At 39.3% G+C, this 25,254-nt stretch overlaps 1 protein-coding gene across 7 annotated transcripts in view; it reads left to right on the plus strand.

The window, feature by feature from the left end:
* CDC42BPA (CDC42 binding protein kinase alpha) overlaps positions 1-25,254 on the plus strand; it is a 322,274-nt gene that overhangs the window by 174,913 nt on the left and 122,107 nt on the right. For all 7 annotated transcript variants that reach the window (XM_073338668.1, XM_073338662.1, XM_073338664.1 and 4 more), the window contains exons 6-10: positions 12,892-12,985; positions 13,872-14,072; positions 14,667-14,915; positions 22,719-22,798; positions 25,057-25,223. In XM_073338668.1, the coding sequence (XP_073194769.1) occupies positions 12,892-12,985; positions 13,872-14,072; positions 14,667-14,915; positions 22,719-22,798; positions 25,057-25,223 (791 nt within the window). The remainder of the gene's footprint in view (positions 1-12,891; positions 12,986-13,871; positions 14,073-14,666; positions 14,916-22,718; positions 22,799-25,056; positions 25,224-25,254) is intronic.

Here is a 25,254-nt window from a genome sequence, read left to right on the forward strand (position 1 = left end):
AATATGATTGGAGATAAACCATTGTTTTATAGCTTTTTTTTTTTTGAGTTATTAGGGCTTGTCTCAATGGTGCATTATTTTTAAGTAAGAATGAGCATTTTCAGCACACACTCAGACACAAAGCAGGGTTGTTGTTTTTAATTAACCCTAATTCTAGGACTATAACTTCCAAATATTTTACAGCAAATAAATATACAACAATGCAACAATTTTCTTTGGCAGATTAGTTTTTAAGATGCTATAGTAAAATGTTTTTAAATTGCTTGATTTTTCAGAAGACCATTTTGTAAGTTCTTTGAAAAACACCAGGATATATTCATAAGCCAGTATGTGCACACAGTATGTGTGTTCAGGAATGAACCTCCATGTCTGAGCACACCCAAAGTGTGTATATGTTGGCTGGTGAACACACGCCCTCTTGTGTGTTGTTGCTTACTTTATTAACATTTGAAATTCATCAAGAAAACCAGATACCAGAAGATAAATAGTTTGGCCTTTCCTGGATAGCTGTTTGAACAGCAGAAATTAGTTTAAAGAACAGTGTAAGTCTCTGGAGAAGGATATTTTTTTAATAATGAAAAATAAAATACCAGGGTCTCTTTAAGACTAGTTCAGGGGTTCTCAAACTGTGGGTTAGGACTCCAAAGTAGATCGTGACTCCATTTTAATGGGGTCACCAAGGCTGGCTTAGACTTGCTGGGGCCTATGGCCAAAACCCAAGCGCTACACTGCCTGGGGCCGGGGCCAAAGCCTAAGCCTGAGGGCTTCAACCCTGAGCAGCAGGGCTCAGATTACAGGCCACCTGCGTGGGGCTGAAACCCTTGGGCTTCGGCTTTGCCCCCCACCCATCGGGGTGGTGGGGCTCGGGATTTGACTTTGCCCCCCCCCCAGGGTGGCAGGGCTCGGGCGGGCTCAGGCTTCCGTCCCCCCGCCTGGCGTTGTGTAGTAATTTTTGTTGCCAGAAGGGGGTCATGGTGCAATGAAGTTTGAGAACCCCTGGTCTAGATTATGTATATCCTGAGACTCAGGAGATCTGGGTTCAACTCCTGACTCTGCCACCTTGCAACCTTGATTGAGGTATATGTACCTTAATAAAGTGTGGAAAATAATACTGATTTTCTCCCACCCTTTGTCTTTTTAGTCTGTTTAACTTGTTGGCTCTTCAGGGTCTCTTTCTCACTGTGTGTATATAGTGCCTAGTACACTGGAGCCCTGATTTCTGTTGGCGCCTGTCTGCACCATTGTAATACTACTACCAATAATCATTTTAATTTGTTGTGTATAAAACTATATACATTGTAAAATCATATACCCATTTTCAATAAATATGCCAGTCTCCAAGGGCTTGGGAGCTGTTCCCTGGAGGCCTGATCCAGCTCTCATTGTACTCAATGGGAATCTGTCCATTAACTTTAATGAGAGTTTAGATTGGTCTCTTGATGCTTAAAGTATTGGGATTCTTCTAAACTAGAGGTGAATTTTTTGGGTGATACGGAGGGTGGTAAAGGCTATATTGGATAACCGCTAATAAGAAAACAGAGTGACGTTTACAATCATAGGATAGGTTTCAGAGTAACAGCCGTGTTAATCTGTATTCGCTAAAAGAAAAGGAGTACTTGTGGCACCTTAGAGACTAACCAATTTATTTGAGCATAAGCTTTCGTGAGCTACAGCTCACTTCATCGGATGCATACGGTGGAAAATACAGAAGATGTTTGTTTTTATACACACAAATCATGAAAAAATGGGTGTTTATCGCTACAAAAGGTTTTCTCTCCCCCCACCCCACTCTCCTGCTGGTAATAGCTTATCTAAAGTGATCACTCTCCTTACAATGTGTATGATAATCAAGATGGGCCATTTCCAGCACAAATCCAGGGTTTAACAAGAACGTCTGAGGAAGGGGGTGGGGGAGAGTTAGGAAAACAAGGGGAGGTAACCTATTTCCTAATCCACCCCACCCCTACAAAAATATAAATAAAAATGTGTGTAGAATCTGTTCCATTTATCCCCTGTTGATTGTATTTTGCCTATAAAGGGCTCAATCCTGCAAACTTTAGGCATGTCTTATTGACTTCAAAACTATTCACATGCTTACATCTTTGCAGGTTCAAATCCTTCTCTTGTTAGCTTCATAGGGCAGAGTCTGATTTATATGTAAACATAATGGTGTTGTTTTGAGCACTGTGTGAATAATATTAATACAGGTAAATATATTTTGATCAAAAGGTGATTCTGAGTTTAAGTGAAATAAGGTTTTATGGGTCCCACACATGGGATGAGGGAGTGTCTGTTTAGGTAGAGATACAGTGGAGCCTTGATAAGAGGCTTGGTCAAAGGAGTGTAACAAAGTCCATTTTTCTTGTGTTGCTATCCGTGAGCAGCCTATTTTACTGGGATTACTGAAGAGTAGCTGCCGATTACCCAAATCTAATCTGGCTGCAGTGCGTGCTGCTGTTTTTGCCAGGTGGGATTTATTTCTAGCTTTGTTTGCTGGAGTTGAGATAAGCTTAAATTGGCAGAATATGGCAACTCTAGCATTTGATATAACCCAGCACAATATAATGGAAAATAGCAGTAGATTCTGTCACTTAAATTGCTGTATGTTTAACTGTGACCAGTCCAAACCAAGTGACTCCCAGACTTGTTGGAAGATCACCAAATATAGTGCTTTGAGTATCTCTTGGGGCTCACAGTTCTGCATAGCTGAATGTATTTAACTCAATAAAACCTTTGTAAGCAACAAATTGTCTTCTTTAGTTGAAAAGTAGCCAAACATAAATGTGTCTTCATTTTTATTTATGTATTTATTTATTTTTGGCATGGGCATAGTTTTATTGCACCAAACAAAGGGCAGTGGGGGAAGAAAAGTATTTCTGAAACAGCAGAAGGGAGAGGCACAGTTTACCCACCTTCTGTCCTAGTAGGGGGAAATCTTTGGTACGGAAGGATTTCTGGAGTGAAGCTCCAACCATTATGGTAGGCAGATCTGTGCTAGCATTTTTTCCTAGGGCAGGTAGCTTGGCAAAGAGAATTGCTGCCTATTGTAAAAAATGCATAATTATAACCAATAAATGTCTGCTTCTAATATTTGGTTTGTAATTGTTGGGAATGCACGTACATGTATAATGATTAAATGATGTTCTGTAGGACCCTCAGCACTTAGCCATCAAGATCAGCTTCCCTGTGCTAATGTCTAGCAACTATACCTAAAACCACTATTTTTTCCACAAACCAGTGCTTTGGTTTTAACTTTATAACCCAGATAGGAGGGACATAGAGAAAAATACTGAGAATTTGGAGAATTCACAGAAAAACTGTTTAATAGCAGATACAATTCATGCTTTTTTACTTTATGGTTAGCAATGATAGTAGATCTTGAGCTTTAGGCCAGGTCTACACTATAAACTTACATTGGTATAACCACATTCCTGAGCGATGCAGTTATAGCAACCTAACCCCTAGTGTACACAGCACTATGTTGGTGGGTGGACGTCTTCAACTTAGCTACTGCCTCTCATGAAGGTGGATTAACTGCGCCAGTGGGAGAGGCTATCCCGTCAGCGTAGTAGTGTCTTCACCAAAGCGCTACACTGGCACAGCCGCATCTGTGTAGTTGTGCTGCTTCAGCATTTTAGGTGTAGGCCTGCCCTTAGGGTGTGACCCTCCCCCATTGCGGGGTCTCAGAGCCCAGGCTCCAGCCTGAGCCGGAATGTCTGCACCACAATTAAACAGCCCTGTAGCCTGAGACCCACAAGCCCGAGTCTGCTGACATAGGCCAGCCACAGGTGTTTAATTGCAGTGTTGACATACTCTTTCTGATTATACGGGAGAGAGGTAATTTATAAAATCAAATACGATTTCATTTACATTATATGTATATATTTTCGTAACATGAAGATGAAATAATGCTTATGCATGAGATCACTCTATGCGTTTAACCAGTAGACTAAAATAAAGTGGTAGCTTTGTCTATATTTCTAAATATAGAGTAATACTGTGAAAGGGACTTTCCTTGCAATCGTTCTTCATACAGGACTCCCACTGAAGTCACAGAGTTTAAACCCAGAGCTTCTCCTTCATGTGCTAAAAGACACAGTATTGTTTCCTGATCTTTTCAGGTTTTCTAATTTCATAATAATTTTTAGCATGTGAATTTAATATGCATGTCTGCAAGCTGGCCCAATGGCATAATCATTTGTAATAGTGCTCTCTGACACTTCTTCATAGCCATTCTGGGACACTTGTTCCAGGAGAGAGCGAGCGAGAGAGAGAGATGAAACTCATTAAGATTCTTGCTGTTTTAATCTTTGTTTTCCTATTGCAGTTCTCCAGGTGGATTCTGTTATCCAATTACTTGTAGAGTGATGCAGGTGAACCTCAATACCTGAGCAGACTTTGATACCACCAACATAATTATGCAATAAACTTAACTTCAGTGATTTAAGAGTCCAATAAACATAACAGTAGCAGGAGTAAATTGCTACCTGCATGATTTCTGGTTTTCTAGAAAACCCAGAAAAACAAATATGTGAGCTGTAGGAAATATATTTTATTTCTCAATATTCATTATTGCTTCACAGAAAAATAAACTACCTGGTGTGCTGTTTGCATTTGGAAATTATAGTCCCAGCCCCATAATGAAGCTATACTTGAAAAACAATTATTACATAATTGCTTTTGTCTTCTTGACAGATATGCTTTCCCTTGGGTCTTACATGCCAGCATTTGCAATGAATTTTGTACAAATTTTAACTTTACTTAAAATTCGATTATAATACATATTTCCAATTTGCTAAGTTCTTAGTGTTTCTGTAGTAATTTTGTGTCTCAGAAATGAACCTAGTCAAATGGTTTCAGAACATAAAATTAGGCTTTTTTTTTAATGACTGATATAAAACACTGCTACAGATTTACCAAATTTCATAGGGAACAGTTTATTCTTGAGCCTTAGTAAACAAACAGAATTTCTGTCTGGTTCATTAGTAGTATTATTGCCATTCATTTTGATTTCTCTAACACCTACTATAATCTCATATCAGAACACTGTTAGACTAACACAGCATTCAAAGTGACTAATCTTTTATTTGTGGTTAAAGAAAAACTCATTTTAAAGAGAGCTGGGTGAACCCATTCGGAGAAACAAACCTCAATCTGAAGCTTTGCCCAAATCACAAATTAAACCAGACTCTATTATGAGGTTTCAAAAATGTTCTGTTAATATTTTAAATTTTTTTTTTTCACAAGCCTCAGTGCTTTTTATTTTCATTCTGGAAGCAAGCTTACAAAATACTCATGAAAGCAGGTGTTCCCCCAGTATTTCCAGGCTGATCAGAAACAGGAAGTACCTAAAATCGCATGGACAATCGCTTCCGACAACGTTTCCAGACGTGACTCTGATCCTGTGCAATGCCAAGCTTCTACTACAAGGGGCTGAGTGCCTACAACTCCCATTGCAATTCACAGGAGCTGAAGGCATTCAGTAGGTCATATGATTGTTTCTCATGTTGCAGACCGAAACACTTTACATAAGCATCTGTACTTAAGGGTGGTCTCGTGCTCCAAACTTCTGGGTCTTTTGAGTTTCATATATCACTCATTCCAAATAGAAATCTAGACTTTACTGTCAGATCACACCCAAAGATGACATTGCTGTGAAGCGGAAGTAAAGGCACAAAGTTGTACTGTTTCCTTTGATAGTTTGAGCATGCATGCCCTTTAATTTACTTTGCTGTCAGTTTGAAGTACTTGTAGCAACTCAAGATAACGAAGTAACCCCTGGAGCCTGTATGCACAGTGTGTCATGCAACTGGGTGGGAAAGGGCTGCTTTGCTCTTGAACAAGGTGTGGCTTCTTCAAGAGTCGGTTACGGATTCCATACAGCACCATGCTATCAAACTTCTTGAATTCAGCATCTCTTCCCACTATAAATGTGATTTACAGAATGGGTTTGCAAATAAATCCTATTTTTAAATGGGTTTTTTTTCTGTTTAAGAGTAGCATGTGATCTCTCTTTTGAAGCCCCTGACAGGATTGAAAGGTTTGTAAAGAACAGGTGCTCTGTATGTAGCCTACTACCCAGGTAATATTGGCACTTTGCACTTCTTTAGCACCTTTGATCGCAGGATCTCAAAATGTTTTATAAATATTAACAAATGAAACCTCTCTCTTTAAACCTTCTATGTCTGTTGTGAAGAGTCATTCAGTTTTGTTGTTGTGAAGGATCCTGGGAGCACCCCCAAGTGATAATATAGGGGGAGCTGTTAGCGCTGAACACTCCTGCTGTAAAACCTTGTTTCAGTTGCTTATATCTTTGCCAATGTTAACCATTTGGACTGAAGTTTTCCATCCCAGGTTCTGCCTAAAACAAAAATGGCTCAGCCATTTTCAAAGAAGTGATGAGAAAAAATTACATTCTTTGCTTATGATGAAAAAAATTATTACAACATTTCATGGCCTTTTGCTGTTCTCATGAAAAAACATCCACATTTGGCCAAGATTTAAGCCTTCGGACTATCTCAGTTTGCACATGTTTTTTAGAACTTGACTGCTACATTCTCCAAAGATTCTTTCGGTACTGGGTAGGCTCCATCCCAGAGCTGCAGGGGCTGAGAGGGACTTTCTTTGTAATTGCTGCTCCTGGCTGCTGTAGTCAGCAGTAGTGCAGGGCACCAGAATAGAGAGCAGGGAGATGGTCTCTTCTGTGCTGAATGTTCTCCCTTCTAGTCCCCAGGTACCATGGAGGAGGAAGCCACTTGACTCAAATGCAGAGAGGCCAAAACCTCAACCGCAATGAGTGGTGTAGAGGGAATAGTTAAGGACAAGAAACCTGGGTCAGGAGGAGATGCTGGGAGCTGGCAAAAGATTGGGGAGACACTGGGATTGCCTGAGCAAGGAGACTTGGACTGGGAATGGGGGATATGGAAACAGGAGTAGGTGGGGACTGAGAGAGGAGAAGACTGAGATTGGATGAATAGCTGGTGCGAGGGGAGGCTGGGACGGGCCAGGCAAGAAGACCAGAAGCCAGTTGTGTGTAAGGAACAGGGGTCAGAGGACTAAGAGCCAGTGGGAGATGCGGGGCAGATTGAGATTGGTTGAGGAAAGGACAGAGGGACTGGAGCTGAGTGGGTAAGGAGATTGGAAGAAGGAGCCTTGAAGGGGATGCTGGGTGGAGAGAAGACTGGGACTGAGACTGGAGACGAGGAGTGGCTAGGTGATGAGACTGGGATGAGGCGTCAGGGAGGGTGCGGTAGAGAGGAAGAGAGAGCTCTGGGTCAGAAGTGTCAGGCTTGGGGAAAACAAGAGCAGAAAGATCTGTAATAACTGGTGCACGCTCCATAACCAAGAATGGAACTCAAAATCCTGAGTCTCAACATTCTTCTGCTGTTAGCAAATATCTGTGAAACCTATTGGCAAAGCGTAGGTATCTTCCTCCTCTTGTACTAGTCCACATAGAGGGTGATAACCTACTACTGCTATCACTTACTCCATTAGTTCAGGTGGCAGAGATCTGTGTGGTGGATTTAAAGGTTCCAATCCTGCTGTTAACATATATGGTTGTCAATATGATTTAACCTGATGAAATTTCTTTTTAGTTTGATTTTTTTAAAAGCTTAGGAAATTAGTCTAAAAATTAGTGTTAAAAGAACATTATTAAGGTTGCAAAGTCAAGCACCCAAAAGATGTTGGGCCAGATTCTCAGCTGGCCTAGCTCCATTGAAGTCAATGGAGCTACACAGATTTACTGAAGTTGCGGATCTGGCTACCTATATTTATGAAAAATAATCATTCTTACCCATGTGACTAATAGGAAATGGAAAGGTTTCAGAGGAACAGCCGTGTTAGTCTGTATTCGCAAAAAGAAAAGGAGTACTTGTGGCACCTTAGAGACTAACCAATTTATTTGAGCATGAGCTCACGAAAGCTCATGCTCAAATAAATTGGTTAGTCTCTAAGGTGCCACAAGTACTCCTTTTCTTTTTAGGAAATGGAAAGAATTTTAAAAATTGGATTCATCTGGTCACTCCAGTCTTAATTCCTCTTTCACAGGATTAGATTCCCATGGATTATGTAGGAATCTCTGTGGTGGAGTAGGTAATGGTAGCACAGCACAGTGGTTGGCCCTGCTGCAAGGGAAGAGGAGGGCAAGAGGCTCATGAAGGGACAACCATTCCCTGTATCTGATTGGGATTCCCCCAAGGTTTCATCCGCAGTTCTTGGCCTCTGGTTTGTATAGACTCGGCCCCCTGCTTCTTCTGTAAGGCTGCCATCTCTACTTCAGTGTGTCAATGATGAAGCAGAGATGTGACTAGAAAAAGCTTGAAGTATATTGTGTTTTTCCTCACCTTCCTGTGGGACATGAACATTTGGCCTGGTGTCAAAAATGGCTCTTAAAAATAAGTATTTAGCCACAGTATTTTCGGTGCCCTCTGTAATTTGTGTGTGTGAGTGTGTGTAATACTGACGATCACAGCAAGATTTTTCTTGGTTCTGTTTTGTGGAATCTGTGAACTCGCTGTCCATATTTTTTTTTTTAATACTCTTGGGTATATCTTGAAAGACAGATGACTTGGGTAAACGGTGCCTCAAAGGTACTTTCTGTTTTTTGTTTAACTTGTTCTTGGTCCAGATTTTGAAATGCAATTTGATTTTAGATTTACTTTTTGCAAATCATTTCACACCAGAATTATGGTTCCCAAGACATTGGTAGCATGTTTCAGTTTTTTTTTAATTTGAAATGTACTTTGATGGGACAATGTAAAAATAAATACATTTAAAAAAATCTCAAACTGGCAATAGTAATTATTTGACATATAGCGTCAGCAACATTCTGCAAAACTGGGACTGAAGAATGTTGCTTAATGGATGCTCAAATGCTTCTTTCAGTTTACACTCTAAGAATTAGCCATTATTTATTGTGCCCTCTTCTGAGATTTGAAATCTAATAATACTTGCTTGCCTTTGATAAATGCATTTGCTGTGTTTCTAGAGTGGCAGGAGCTCTTTGTTAGACTGAGTCACCCAAACCAGTGGCTGTTTCTAAATGTTGTGAAAATAGAGCTTTTTACTTTGTGTATTTTACTTCCAAGTCCGTGTTTTTCTGCATATGACTAACAAACACAGTAAGATCTAAATACTATTGATCTAAGACTGTTTGGTTTTTAAATTTGAGTTGAGTCAGAAGTGCCTATTTTGTAGTTTTACCAATTATACTTTAAAAAGTTAGCTACCCACACTGGCAGCAGTACCCAGGATAACACAGTATTAACCTATACTTGCAATATACTGTACTGAGTATATTTAAGGCAACATTAACTCTCCATCCTGTACTCTTAGTGGTATCCTTTTTCTGAGTCAAAAGCAGAGCTTGAAGGGCAGTGGCCAAGGGGGTTGCAGGTTTGCATAGCTGTCTGAAATCTGGGATCCCCTTGGATGTCCACCGTCGTCTTGTCTTTTTGCATGCTGTTTGCTCCATTCTTTGCATTTCTACCAATCTCCATGACTAGGCAGGGTTTAGGCATAAACAATGTGAAAACTTCACAGCTTCAGTAGTGAGAGTTCCCTTCCGAGTACTTTTGTGAAGTAGGGGACTCAGTGGACCAACGTCCAGTAATAATTTTATCTGAGAACTTTGTGAAAATCAAAAGACTGCCTTGAAAGGTACAGTCAGGAGGAATGAGCTTAATGTATGTCATGATTGAGTCAGGAGCTTCGATCTGTGAAAGTAGACAGAAAACTGAAAACATGTACTTTTGTCAGTTTCAACCATAATAAATGTTAGCATCTGTATAAATCTACATTAATTTCTTTTCTGCTTGATACTACACTCGTTGAAGTGGAAGATGCTTCCATTGACTTTAATGGTGCAGTATCAGAACCTAAAGAGCAACCAGTTTTTGACAAAATAAATTCCCTTCAAAACAATAAATTAACCCTATTTTTATTGTTACAAACTATAACAAGTTAATACAAATTATAAAATGTATTATTCATGTACAGTAGCTTCCTGAAACTTACTGGTACTGTTTTCATTATTCTGAAGTGTGTAAAGCTTGACATCTTACCCTTAGTGCTATAGAGTCTATCATCTTTTCCATTATAAACCTTTAATTACAAAGGTTTATTAATCAGTCTTTAAAAAAATTCTCTGAGGTATAGCATAGCCTACTAAGGACTCAGCCTGTGAATAATTCAGTTTACTTTTTGCCAAGGTCTCACCCTGTGAATAATGCAGTGTTGTTGTAACCATATTGGTCCCAGGATTTTAGAGATCCAAGTTAAGTATGATGATATCCTTTATTGGACCAACTTCTGTTGGTGAGAGAGAGAGATGAACATTCAAGCTCACACAGAGCTCTTCTTCAACTAAGTAGAGCTAAGGAGTCTAAGAGCTCGGTGTGAGCTTGAAAGTTCATCTCTCTCTCACCAACAGAAGTTGGTCCAATAAAAGAGACTGTATTACCTCAGCCACCTTGTCTCTAATTTATATGTTAATCATTTATATGTTGTTATAAGAATGAAATAAAGTTAGTATTTTCAGTTGCTAATTTTTCCTATTTTGTTCTTATCCCTCATAAACAGCTCAAATCTTTGAAAGCTAACATGCTGTGGCAGTCAATTCATGGTCTTCCTTTTGAATATTTTGGGTCAGAGTAGGATGAGAATTTAATACCCTTGTCATATTTTTGAGAAATGCAGTTTAATGGGCAAATGCTGTAATTGTGTTTTAATTATTATTTATTTGTATTGTGTTATTTTTATAGTTAAAAGATATATTACATTTGGACCTCATTCACATGCCTAACCACCAAGGTCTTAGTTCTGCACTTGACTCCATATGGGTGTGCCCTCACACAGTCCGCTGCAGAATTTGGGCCCAATTAATCTATGAATTTCAGATTCCCTGTGTACTCAGTTACCTGGGAGACATTAAAGCCTCAGATGAAAAACTGTCACCTTTATAGGATTACTCTCTTACTGTATAAATCTATGTGCAAGGATAGACCTTATGCCTATACATAGAGCACTGCAAATATGCGGATATTGTCTTTATATCCATGGATATCCGCAGATGCGGATATCCGTGAACCAAGTTTGCAAATCGCGGATGGATGTGGACTCAAATTTTATATCCATGCAGGGCTCTACCTATGCAGATCCCTCACAGAACCAAAACCTAATTTGGTGAAATAAAAATTCACAAACAGCTAATCACAGTTTTTATTACTCTTAAAAATTTGTCTTAAGTACAAAGTGAGCTGTACAATTAATACATATTTTAAAAATATTTTGAACTTGTTTTAAATTTAACATTTTACAAAAACCCCACAACCTTTCCTCTTCCACCTTCCCCCTCTCCCCGCAAAAATTTAAAAAAAATCCCCCCACAAAAAACCCCACTAAATTGTAAGGAATAACTCCTGCAATCTATTAGATGTCAATCATAATTCTAAATCCCATGGCTTTTATAGTTTTGAGATAAACTCAGTACTTTAACAGAGTTTATGGTGTAAATTCCTTAAGTTATTTATTCTTTTATGGCCCTCACTTTCTCCACACTTTTCACTCTTAGAGGTATTTCATGGGAGTACTTTTGTAACTAGGACCTTTGGAAGTGAAGGTCCAAAATCTGTTCCTAATTACACTGGGGTAAATCTGTTACAATGCCACTTCAAGCAATGGAGTTACACTTCTGGTCCAGAGATCCCAAATCGCCACTGACTTAAGCTGACTCCTATGAAATGATTGCGGCCAATGGTGTCACAGAAGCAGTACACACAGAATCAAAGACGCTACTGACGTATGTGGGTTGAGCTCCATGAAGCTGCCAATGATGAACATGGCCCTATTTATTTATGGCCGCCAAGTTCTGGCTGTCAGGTTAGACAAGACATCTGTTCCTACAATCCCGCTGCTTACAGTATATCATACACAAGTCCCACCACTAGGCTGGCAGGTCATCAGGTTTCTTGAATTAATTGTTTATGCTTAAGAATTGTTAAATGACATATTCTCAGAGTTCATGTGGGGTTTGTAAAACCATTGCTTTCTTACAGGAGAGCTGTAGCTCTGTGTGCTCGTGGTTTGTTGGTTTGTGTGAATAGATTTTTTTTTTTAAATGTGCATGACTCCAAAAATAAATGTAGGTTCTCAAACCAACACAAGTTGACTACTCACAAGGGTATCACCAACAGGGCAGGCTGTAAGCTAGTGCAGGATTCTTCAGAGACCTTTCAGCAGGTCTATGAAATGGCATTGTCAGAAATTCCAGATTGAATGTCCACCTAGCCTTATGAGTGGATAATATGAACTAGAATAAAAGAGTGTGTGTGTATTAGGTGTAGGAATACATAGTAGAAATCCAGAAATGTATAGATGAAAGATGCTAAATCGTAATCCTGCACAAATTATTTGTTGTAACTTTGTTCCACAGTTACATATGGGAGATGTTTTCTTAGCTTAGTGCCAGTATGTCACTTAAGAGTACTCCTCTAGACATCTTGAAGTGATTTAGACGTCTCTGTTATGTCAGTAAAGTATTAGATAATAGCACAGTATAAGGAATGCATAGGACTATGCAGACACTCTGCCATTGTTTTCTTTATATGTATACTGGTGTAAATTGTCTGTGATGTGTGGAATTTGACCACATGAGGATTATTATGATTAATGGGAGTTACATGGTTAAATCCCCACATGCTTCACTGAAAAAATTCCAACTATATGTATGACTGGATGACAAGTGTTTTATGAATAAAGTCATGTAGTGAGCCACTACACTCAGTCTAATGATGTTGCACTGTCAGTGAATGAAAAAACAAGTTTCAAAGTTTCAGGAGGATGCATTATGCTTTTTCTTCATGCTAATTGTTGAATACATTTCATTTGCAGGGACATTAAACCAGACAACATCTTGATGGATATGAATGGACATATTCGGTTAGCAGATTTTGGTTCTTGTCTGAAACTGATGGAAGATGGAACGGTAAATTAGAAAGAATGATACAGCTCTGACCTCCCCTCAACCACCTATCCTTTCTGTCCTCTACTTGCCAGTGAAATTTCTGCTCACAAAGAAGTCCTATTTGTGAAGGAAATGTCATTTTTAAGTGCACATTTTTATTAATGACAGTGATAGCATTTGTACAGTTTTATAAGTATTTACAGTATTTGGTTTCAGTTCAGAATATATCTGCATTCTATTTGAATTCTGTCTTTGTTAAATGCATTTTTATTTCATTTTATTAAAAAAAGTTAATAAAGGGAGGGCATATAATCAAAATTAATATATATCCATTGGAAAGGTGTAAGACTCAATTTTGAGCCTCATGCCGTAATCATTAGTCAGTCAAAGCACTCGTTGATTTCACTGGACTCAGGTCAGGGCTTTGGCAGAAGCAGAATCAGGTACCATTGATATCACTTCATCCTATTGCAGTGCTGTGTTTAAACTTATACAATGCGTGGTGTATCTGACAAGAATGTAGTTCCAGTGTGATAGTCATGCCCTGAAGTGTTACAAAGCATCTGAATTAATAACGTGTGCGATTATCAGGAAGATAATAACTGCAAGCTCGAAACTGCCTTATTTTTGGCATTCATCACAGTTCACAACAAAAGTAAATTATTATAATACCCAATAAATTTTTTCAGAACTTTAGGTTTGAAACACTGAAGTGGCTTTGACACGAGAACATTTTTTTCTCAATTGTTATTTAGAAACCCCCTTTTTGTATTAGAATTCACTGTTTATAATTTGAATTATAAACTTACATATGCACGTGATACCTCTCAACTTCTCTCTCCACCCCCGGCACTACTGTCTGTAACTGTGTATGTCATTTTTACTCATGGAAATGCTAACTCCCCAGGTCCAGTCTTCGGTAGCAGTTGGAACTCCAGACTACATCTCTCCAGAAATCCTGCAGGCCATGGAAGATGGAAAAGGGAAGTATGGACCTGAGTGTGACTGGTGGTCCCTAGGTGTTTGCATGTATGAAATGCTTTATGGAGAGACACCCTTTTATGCAGAGTCATTGGTGGAGACCTACGGGAAAATAATGAACCACAAAGTTAGTGTTTTTTCTATTTTTTGTGAACTAATTTTAGTGAATAAAAAGGGTTAGCGTAAAGGTCTGTTTATAAAGAGAGTTCTTATGTAATGATCGTATTCATGTTCATAAATCTTAAATATAAATTTGGTTTCCATACAGTACATTTTGTGGTTATGAATTGCAACTGGCTTTGCTTTTGAATAAGATAGTCCAAAACTAAAAACCTGGATATACAATGGTGACTATTAGTTCACTCCAAGGAGTAAGTCTTGGCTATGCTACATCTTCTTGTTCTGTTTTTTGCTGGTGGATCCATTTTTTGGCTTAGGAAAGAAATCCTTAAACATTCTTCCACCTGGAGGCAAAGATACAATCCAAAAATGTACATGAGACATTTAAATAAATAAAAAAGGAGGAGACAGTTATAGCATTTTCAATACTTTTTATCGTCTGGGGAAGATTTTTTCCTAGAAGCTTATTGCATTCATTTAACAGTAAGAGCCTGAGTATTTGCAAAGCCCTATTTTTCTGTACAGAAACAATCATGAAGGAACCTGACTTTTGTGACATTTTCTTGGTAATAAACTATTTCCTCCTGTTTTATTCTTTAAGGAGAGGTTTCAGTTTCCTGCACAAGTGACAGATGTGTCTGAAAATGCCAAGGACCTCATTCGAAGGCTTATTTGCAGCAGGGAGCATCGACTTGGGCAAAATGGGATAGAAGACTTTAAGAACCACCCATTTTTTGCTGGGATTGAATGGGATAACATTCGGAACTGTGAAGCACCTTACATCCCTGAAGTCAGTAGTCCAACTGATACATCAAACTTTGATGTGGATGACGATTGTTTAAAAAACTCTGTAAGTCTAAGATTGACATTTTTCCAAATCCTGATTTTCTTCATTTGTTAGAGAGGTTTCCAAAATTTGGCTCTGAAATTTCAGAATGCTTTGGTGCTGCCTGCTGTGTACTAAGTAGATACAAATGCTCATCCAAGGAATGAGGCTTGATCCTGAAAACACTTAAGAAGATGAATAAATTTACTCAAGTTGTGTAGAAGTCAGTGTGGGTACTTGAAGAAAGTTACACATATACTTATATGTTTGCAGGATGAGACACTTAGGGTATGTTTACGATGCAATTAAACACCTGCGACTGACCCGTGTCATAGAATATCAGGGTTGGAAGGGACCTCAGGAGGTCATCTAGTCCAACCCCCTGCTCAAAGCAGGACCAATCCCCAATTAAATCATCCCAGCCAGGGCTTTGTCAAGCCTGACCTTAAAAACTTCTAAGGAAGGAGATTCCACCACCTCCCTAGGTAACGCATTCCAGTGTTTCACCACCCTCCTAGTGAAAAAGTTTTTCCTAATATCCAACCTAAACCTCCCCCACTGCAACTTGAGACCACTACTCCTCATTCTGTCATCAGCTACCACTGAGAACAGTCTAGATCCATCCTCTTTGGAACCCCCTTTCAGATAGTTGAAAGCAGCTATCAAATCCCCCTTCATTCTTCTCTTCCGCAGACTAAACAATCCCAGTTCCCTCAGCCTCTCCTCATAAGTCATGTGTTCTAGTCCCCTAATCATTTTTGTTGCCCTCCGCTGGATGCTTTCCAATTTTTCCACATCCTTCTTGTAGTTTGGGGCCCAAAACTGGACATAGTACTCCAGATGAGGCCTCACCAATGTCGAATCGAGGGGAATGATCACTTCCCTCGATCTGCTGGCAATGCCTCTACTTATACATCCCAAAATGCTATTGGCCTTCTTGGCAACAAGGGCACACTGTTGACTCATATCCAGCTTCTCGTCCACTGTAACCCCTAGGTGTCAGCTGACTTGAGCTTGCTGGGCTTGGGCTGCAGGGCTGTGAGGTTGCAGTGCAAATGGTCAGGCTCATGCTAGAGCCCAGATGTCATGGGGGTCCAAAGCTCTGGCTCCAGCCTGCGGCTGAATGTCTACACCACAGTTTTAGAACCCCATAGCCTGAGTCCTGTGAGCCCAAGTCAGTTGACATGTGCCAGGTGCAGGTGGTTAATTGCACTGTAGACATACCCTTAGTCCAGAATAATAAAGAATAATGTCCACGTAATTTTATTTATTCTATCATTGTGGATTATAATCCTCCACTCAAAATGACTCACAATTGTACCAATTTTTAATCATTGTAACTGAAATTTTCCGTGCCTGATCTCTGCCTCAGGTTGAATTTTTTGAATGTTTGAGTGAAAACAGTTCAGCTATTTTCAAGAAGAAAGATAATAAATAAGTAGTTTAACCCCTGCTAAAAAAAAGTCAAGTCATTTATTTAATAGTTTTAGCAATTCTATGGTTTTGAACAGGAACTTTGAAATTTGGTGAGGGGTCAGTCCTAGCATCAGAGAGATGCCTCTAGCTGTCCCTGTGAGAATACACCCAGATTTATTATAAGTCACAAAAATCTGCTGTTTGCACATGTGCAGTAATGCTTGTTCAGCACTTGCTTCTGAATTTGTGGGACATGCCAGCTGCACTGTATATGCTCCCAGGCTCCATTGAGTGTTCTGTATTATTCTGATGCAGCCAAACTGACATGAACCTCCAGGTAGGATAGAGACAAATTAATTCCTGCTCCTGCTGTTTTCCTGCATCAACATACCTTTTGTCATAATGGAATGTGGAAAGGCCCTTCAAGTGGTAGAGATCTGTGCTATATAGCTGAAGGTCTTAGAGTCAGGTTGTGTAGGGAATGTCTACAGTTATACATAAGTTTTTTTGATTATTTGTTTTTTCATTTTTCTAAGTTTTTTTTAAACTTAAATACAAAGATATATGTTAAAAAACATGAAGTATGCAAAGTCAAGCACTCAAAAGTAGAAGTGCCAGAATTAAGGTTACCTGTATGGATATATGTTATACTGCCTTCATGTACCTGATCACATACAATTTTTTCCGCAGGATCTCTGGAGGAAAGGAACAGTGGTCCTCTGATTGTCATTTGACTCTAACCAAATATAACTAGAATCTATCCCTGGCTCTGCCAGAGACATCTGATGTGATACTGGGCAAGTCACTGTCACTTAAATTGTCACAGATGGACACTAATTGTTTAGACTTAATTTTCTGGGTGCCTAATGTGAAACACCTAGGTCTGCTTTTCAGAAGTGCTGAGCCCTCCAACTCCTTTTGAAGTGCATCTGTGGATTCTCAGAACCTCTGAAAAATCTGACACAAAATTAATGGACATTTTAAAAAATGTTATTGCAAATTTTGGCCTTAATATTTCTTTGCCTCAGTCCCCATCTGCAAAATGGGAATGATAATACCTCCCTATCTCACAGAGGTGTTCTCAGAAAAATTCATTAGTGTTTCTAAGTTACTCAGATACTATGGTCATGCCATAGTAAAGTCCACAAGGACATTAATAATTTTTTTATATGGTGCAGGATTTGGATGTTGTGCAGTAAATGAGGTAAGGGACCACACATTCAATCCTGGAGATAAAAGGAAATATTAAGTAGCTGCCATGTTTACTGATAATTGTCCATCTTGTACATTTGAATGAAGCAGGGAACCTATGGAAAAGTAATATATGATGTAATTAGAGACTGTATACTCATGCATATGCACAAGGAAGTAAAGTTAAGGTTGCACAGCTACCTTAATTCTGGCATTTTCTAGCTTTTGAGTGCTTGACTCTACAACCTTTTCATACAACATTTGTTTAATATAGTAGTTTTGTATGTACTGTGATATGTTTAGATTAAATTTATGGTACTGTCAGCATAAGTATATTGAAAATTGCAGAAAATTTATATCTTGATCCTTTTACAGCAGTCCACAAAACATCAGTGTATGGCTTCAGAAACCCTGCAAGGGTTTAAAACTGCATCTATCACTTTGCAGCTACATAACTGAAGATAACTATCCTATCTCCTTTATGTCATCTTTTCATTAGACTGTTTGTGATCGCTTCTTTTAATCCTTCCGCCACCCCTTTCTGCTTTGAAATGAACTTTGTTTTGTTGTGACAGTAGAAACAAAGGTCCCAGTTCTGCAATGTGGTCTAGTAGTATGGATTCTTGCACTCCTGTGGAGTCCCAATGACCTCAGTAGGACATTGCAGTGGTCTGTGCTAGCGTATCCCATTGTAGAACCTGGGGCCAAAGCTTGACAATTTCCACTCAATTCTACTTTTATACTAAGTTGACATTTTTAAAACGGACCCTTTCAAGATTGCGGTAATAATATGCACAATTGTTAATGAAGAAATTGTTAATAATACAACGTTAAATTACTAGATCTGAAAGATTTTTTTTTTAAATCCAATGTATTTTTAGCTATTTTGCAGTAATTGTGAAATGAGACCAATCAGTTACCCTTTCAGATACTGTGCAGTAGTACATCTGTAGTGTATCTGGGTTCCACAGATCACCTGAGAACATTCAAATATATCTTCCTTCCAAAGTCCATCTCTCACCTCCGTCTTTTTCCTCCCGGCCCACCAAAAAAACCTCCAAAACGTTATGGCCCTGGCTCTGCAAATGTGCTTAACTTTAAGTATGTTGGTATTCTCACTGGGTAAAAATGTGGCAAAAGCTGTGAACCAACATGCTGTCTTGCACCAATACCAGAGTGAAGATTGTGCACCACATTTAGCAGATCATCTGGAACTCCATTCTGTTCAATGTGAGCCAAAGCAGTGACCTGTGGACCAAATGTAAAGCCGCTTTGATGATGATGATGATATGAACCACACAAAGCAGGTGGTTAAATTCTAGAGACAGCATTTATTGTCAACTGCCTAAGAGCAAAATCTGGTTGCTGAAGATGACAAGGTTTCTTGAGGAGAGGCTGCATCTTACCAAGCAAAACGTGAGCAAAGACCTTTTCAAGGACTGACAATAATGATGTCTGCCTATAGTTGCCACACTCAGTGTGAGATCCTTTGCTCCTCTACAGGGACACTGTGATGCCATCTTTCCATTCTGCTGGTATTTTGCCTGATGCCCACACTTAGGAAAAGTTGATGCAGAGCAATGTCCACTGGTTCCGAGGCACTTTTAAGCAACAACTGGTGTGTGGCAGAGATGCATTCTTGTCCCGGTGCTATTCTGTCGAGTTATTGCCTGGATATTCGGACTTGCTGAGCTGCACATCTGAATCAAGTTTGGTCAAGAAGTATTCACCAATCAGGACTATGTCGACAATGCTTGCCTGCTTGTGAAGAAGTCACTCGCCAAGATCTCCAAGATGTCACTTGTGTGATAGAGTTGAACATCTCATGGCAGAAGACCAAGATACAGAACCTCGGAGCTGGGCCACAAGAATCTCTGGTAAAGGTGGGATCAAGGATTGCGAAGAGTATTGACTAGGCTATCATCTACCTGGACTGCAAGTAGAGTTTAAATGGTTATAGCAAATTGGATGTTCTTCAATGAATAGGTTTTGCCTCCTCCTGCGTGAAGTCCTTGTCTTGCTTACAGACACAAACGTCTTTGTCCTGAGACAAAGTTTAGCATCTATCAAACTGATATCCTATCTGTGTGGCTGTATTGGTCAGAAACCTGGACCCTCTCACAGGCAGACTTTGAGTGTCTAAAGACATTCCATATGCGCTGTCAGGAGCCAAATCCTGAGCATAACGTGGTTTGACTTTGTGTGAAATGTCAGTCTTGTAGAGGTTTGGGCTTTCTTCAGTCATTCATTACATTTGAAAGTTGTATTACCTGCTCTTTGGCTATATCATCAGGATGCATAAAAAATCCACACTGTGCTCTGAAACTCTCTGTCAATACACAAAGGGGTGCTTGCTCTGACCCTGCATGACACTGCCTGCAGGGCCATCCCAGAGCAACATGGATTTAAAGGCTTGAGCCAGATTTGGGAACTTCACTATCTGATGCCTGGTGCGACACCATCAGCCGTGGTCACTCTAGTCCTCAGTAGACTATGCTTAAAATTAAGCATGTGCATAAGTGTTTGCAGGATGAGGCCTAAAACTGTATTTGCTGAATTAAAACAAAATAATTTCTTAACAAATCTATGAATGTCTCCTTTTGTAACCACCTTTTATTTATTTTTAAGGCAAAACCTTAATTTCAGTTCTAAATTACTTATGTGTTCCTTTAAATTCTAGTGTGCATTATGTTGGTACTTTCCAGACTAAAATGTTTGAGGCTTGTTTATACTAAGTTTATATTCCACTCAAGAGGTTGTTATGATGCTGTTTTTTGTAAAATATGTCGCTTCACAGTAAAAAATAAAATATCACACTCAGTAGGTACAGTCATTATTGTGAGGGGTTGTGTGCAGGTAAGTGGAATAATTCAAATTTTGATATTATGAATCTTAATTCCAATTTTACAAACTTCTGATATGCTTCCTGAACCATTTACCAAATCTCTTTGCTTGCACAGTAAAAGATCATCTCCTGTTAAACATGGCTTCTCCAAATTTTGATTGCCAGTTTAATTTGGAAGAGTATCTTCTAGAATGATCTAATGCCATTGTCACTATTTCTGTTATCTGAGTATAAAGGTTTCCAAATGAGAGTAAGGAGAAATGGTCTGGGATTGCAGGGAGTTGGGAACTGACAAATTATGGGCAATGTCTTCAACCATTTGATTTTTGCATGTTGAAGTATGTTTTCCATCGTTAAATTTCTGCCCATGACCAAAAGAATGTTTCACTTCCATAAGAATTTTTGAACTTGCTTTCTTTCGTTCTAACTCCTACTACTCCCTGATCGGTGAATTTTCATATATCAGTGGGAATGATTTGTTCACTGTTACTTCAGCTGATATGAAGTTTTGGAAGGGGATTCTTCTACCCCAAATACAAGCTATGAACCCCAGAAGGGGACTGAGAGCATATGAAAACTATCTGCAATAGTGATTGTAAAGCAAACATGCATGTATAGTCATAGAAATTCTTGTACATACCAATGAGTGTTCTAATTAGATGTCACGTACTAGAATTTGAAATTAAACATGGGATACAATCAGAGGTTATTAGACTCCCCAAAAATATGGATTAGTTATTTTTTTAAAATTTTTATTTAGATAAAGTGCTTTCCAAACGTAAATCTTCTAAATATGAGGATAGAAAAGAATGCAGAAATCAAGGAATTCTTTTCTCACTGCCTATTTCTATCCAATCATCCTTTAGATTTTACAGTGCCCATTGTGCTAATTAAGAAAGTACTGTATAGTTTTTGACATTCATTTTTAAAATTTGTATAGTTCACACATTTTAATTTTAATTTTTTTTTCTGGTGATCAATGACCACGAGGACTCATCCATAATCACTAAAAGGCTGTGGACTGTTGGGTACTAAGCTGTAGCTCTGAAAAGTTATTACAGTACTTAGGCTAGAAATTCTTGACTCCGAGGGTCAAAGTGTTAAGATTCTTCTGTAATGCTATCCAAAACTGTCATTAAAACATGGCTTTGGTTCTTCTGAATAACATGTTATTCTCAGTCTTTTCCTGCTTGATTTAGCATGCAAAACTATAAAAAACACATGTAGAGAGTTGCTTTCCACCTTTACATTTGTTCATCTTTTCCTAAAATTTAACCCTTTCTTAAAATGACAGGCCCTTTTAGAGCTTTCAAGTCAATATTCTTCTTCAAAATGAGTTTTTTCTGGTGAGCAAGGTGATGTAATAGAATGCAGCTGCATAAGAAAATCTGGGAGGTAAATGGGAGTGTAAAGGCATGAATCTTGCACCGTTATTGAAGAGGATATTACAGCATTTGGAGTACCCCTCTCCACCCCCCCATAGTGATTGCAATTGTGTGGCCTCATGATATCTTAGGGTTTGTACACACTAATGCTTACTTCAATATAACTTAAGTCGCTCAGGGGTATGGAAAAGCCACCCTGAGTGACGTAACTTACACTGACCTAAGCGCTGGTGTGAACAGCGCTATGTCAACAGGAGATACTCTCCTGCCAACATTAGCTACTGTCCCTCAGTGAGGTGGAGTAATTATGCTGATGGGAGAGCTCTCTCCTGTCAGCATAGAGTGTCTGCAGAAGCAGCACTACAGCGGCTCAGTACATCTGTACAGTCTAGTGTAGACTAGCCCCTAGTGTTAGTACACGGAGGATCAGAGCTCAAGGCTTGAGCTTGGTATGTTGTTTCTGGGCTGGCAGGAGCTAGAAGCACTGTGAAGGAAGCATGTTCAGTCCATTGATGGAGTTTGAGCATCCTATTGTGTCATTCTTTCCAGCAACAACTCTGAGTGACATTCCTTCTAGGAGAATCACTAGGCTATCTCAGGAGTTGGACTGACAGACTGCAGAGAGGGAGAACAAGTTGACTCAAGAGGTAGGGAAAGTAAAGGGAAGAATACAAGATGCTGTTCTGTGCATCTGACAGCATCTTTGGGAATCCTTAGGGAGAAAGAAAATAATGAACCAGCTTTTAATTTCCATAATAACCTTTAATGATACCACATTTGAATAAAAAGTCCTCTTGCTGCGAACTATTTGTATTTTTAGTTCAAAGCCAGATTTAGATTTTGCTATTTCATATTTAATCTTCAAATAAAGATCATTGTGGATCTGGTTAGTGAAATGGCAGCACTAACATTTGATGACTCAATACTATCCAGTAATGTTTTTCCAAATTGGTAGAATTCAGCTTACCCAGATGTTCTTTTATCTCCTAGGAGACAATGCCTCCACCAACACATACTGCATTTTCTGGTCACCATCTGCCATTTGTGGGTTTTACATATACAAGTAGCTGGTAAGTCAGAGTTCTTCAATTGTCGAAGTATGGTGGATATATGAATGTGCTAAACTTCTGATCTGTTGTGTGCCACAAGTTTATGCAAACCTATAAAATAAAGAGCATGTAGAAACAACTGCACTTGGCTGTTGAGGAAAATGGTTTTATTAAGCAGATTATTATATGCTCAGTAGTTGTGTAGGACACATCTAAAATCAGACCCTGCCTGGAGCTAATTCTCTTAGGCCTGATCTACACCTAAAAGTTAGCTTGACTTCAGTTCTTGTTCAAAGGTATGAAATATTCATGCCCCTGAGAAGTATAGTTAAGCCAACCTGTGCCCTGGTATAGATATTGCTAGGTTGACAGAAGAATTCTTCTATTGATCTAGCTACCACCTCCTAGATTTAGGAGTAGCAACGTAAAAACCCCTTCCTTCACTGTAGCAAATATCTACACTGCAGCGGTGAACTGCAGCAATGCCACTGTAGTGCAGACCTAGCTTCAGGCTATGTCTTCACTACACATCATTGGTGGTGACATGTAGTGTACCAGTAGCTACATGCTGTAATGAAAAGCAGGCTGTGTCAATGCTACAGTGTATAGCTATGCAGATAGTGAAAGACTCTGGCGGAGGGGAAGTGCTGGGGAAAGGCTTCAACAGCTCACTGCTGCTGGAACCTTTCACTGTGGCAAGGAAAAACTCTGGCAGGTGGGGAGACATGGGGAAAGGCTCAGCCTTTCCCCATTGCCGGAGTCTTGCCCTGCATCAAGGATGGGCTCCAGCAGCAGGGAGCTGTCAAAGCCTTTCCCTGCAGTAAGAAGAGGCTCTTCAGTGGTGGAGCTGCCGAAGCCTTTCCCCTCCCAGAGCCTTTCTCTGCTGGGGGGAGTCTTTTCCTGTGATGGGGAAAGACTCTAGTAGCAGGGAGGTAACAGGATGCTACATTGCTAAAAATAACAGTGTAGCGAGGGGGACAGTGCTTGGGTGATTATAGAGCACATAGGGTAGTGCTTGATTTGTGTCATGGCTAAGCCCTGGCACCTCTAGGCTTGGCAGTTCTTAGCTCTGGCACCTCTGGGCTTCGTCCGTCAGTCATGAAAGTAAAAATACTGCTTGAGCCCCAGCACCTCTTTCATTACAAATTCAGCGCTGGCATAGGGTACGTACTTGCATACATACTCACACCCTTCAGGCGTGTCTTTACTCTGCTTGCCTAAGCTATGCCTCACTGGCTACACTGCTGTTTATACCCGTGCTAGGAGGGCTGTGTATGTATGTATTCTACATGCTGCTGAAAGAAGCATGCAGTGTAGACATACTTTATGGGTGCAATTTAGTCCTGTGCAGAGAGCCGGCACAAGGTTTGTGCCCCACATAAGGCCTATTTTAAGATCTTATTCTAGCTTCCAGCCAACATGTGAATTTCACCCTAAAAGACACACAGAGGTAAGATAAGATGCACTGGGAGACCCAGAGAAGGTATCAGCTTTAACTGTTTTTTAAATTATTTTCTTTCCTGTCCTTTCATGCCCCTTAAATATTAACGGAATCAAGAAGTTGTTTAACTATGTTGGCTAGAGTTTATAATTTTCTTAGAAGAAGCGAGCCTTTTGGAGGAACTGAAGAAGAGAGTAAGGTCTTCGTTCACTTTTTACTAGTAGTATCTGACATTAGCTACTGTTGAGATGAATGTGACAACTGTTGCAAGTTTTGAGTTTAACTTCGGTCAGTATTTACCTAGAGGTACAATAAATACTAGTGTACCAAAAAGCCAAGGCTCTGCCAAACGTGTGCTTAATGTTACTCACATGGGACGTTCCACTGACTTCAGATAAACTACTCATCTAAATAAAATTAAGCGTGTGCGTAAGTGCTTGCAAAATCAGGTTCCTAGCACTTTCATTATATAGTTACATACATGTCTTCATGAGAAGGATCTGGAAATGTCTCCATTTTAAATTCTGAAATTTCTTAACTGCCATTTTTTCAAAAACAAACATTACAAAGGGGAAATTAAGTTAGAAATCTGTGAAAAATTAATTACAGAGGAGACGACCAAAATACACTAATTTCCATCTAATAATAATACGTTAACAATTGATATCAAAGTACTAATGTTGGTTTCCCTAATTGTGTTGCTACAATGGTTAGAAAGTTCATTTTTTTTACTGTGATGGAAAAATTTAAAACAATCATTTACTGGTCTGGCCAACTGCTTTAATTTAATTTTATTTATTTTTCTAAAATTAACTAACATTTAAAATCCTATTTTCAGTGTGCTTTCAGACCGCAGTTGTCTAAGAATTACAGCTGGACCACCCTCTGTGGACCTTGATGCCAATGTTCAAAGGACTTTGGAGGATAGCTTAGCAACAGAAGCTTATGAGAGGAGAATAAGGCGCCTGGAGCAGGAAAAACTTGAACTCAGTAGAAAACTGCAAGGTAAAGCAATTAAAAAGACCATTTTGTCACT

Source organism: Lepidochelys kempii, chromosome 3, assembly GCF_965140265.1.
Source record: "Lepidochelys kempii isolate rLepKem1 chromosome 3, rLepKem1.hap2, whole genome shotgun sequence".
Taxonomy (NCBI): Eukaryota; Metazoa; Chordata; order Testudines; family Cheloniidae; genus Lepidochelys; species Lepidochelys kempii.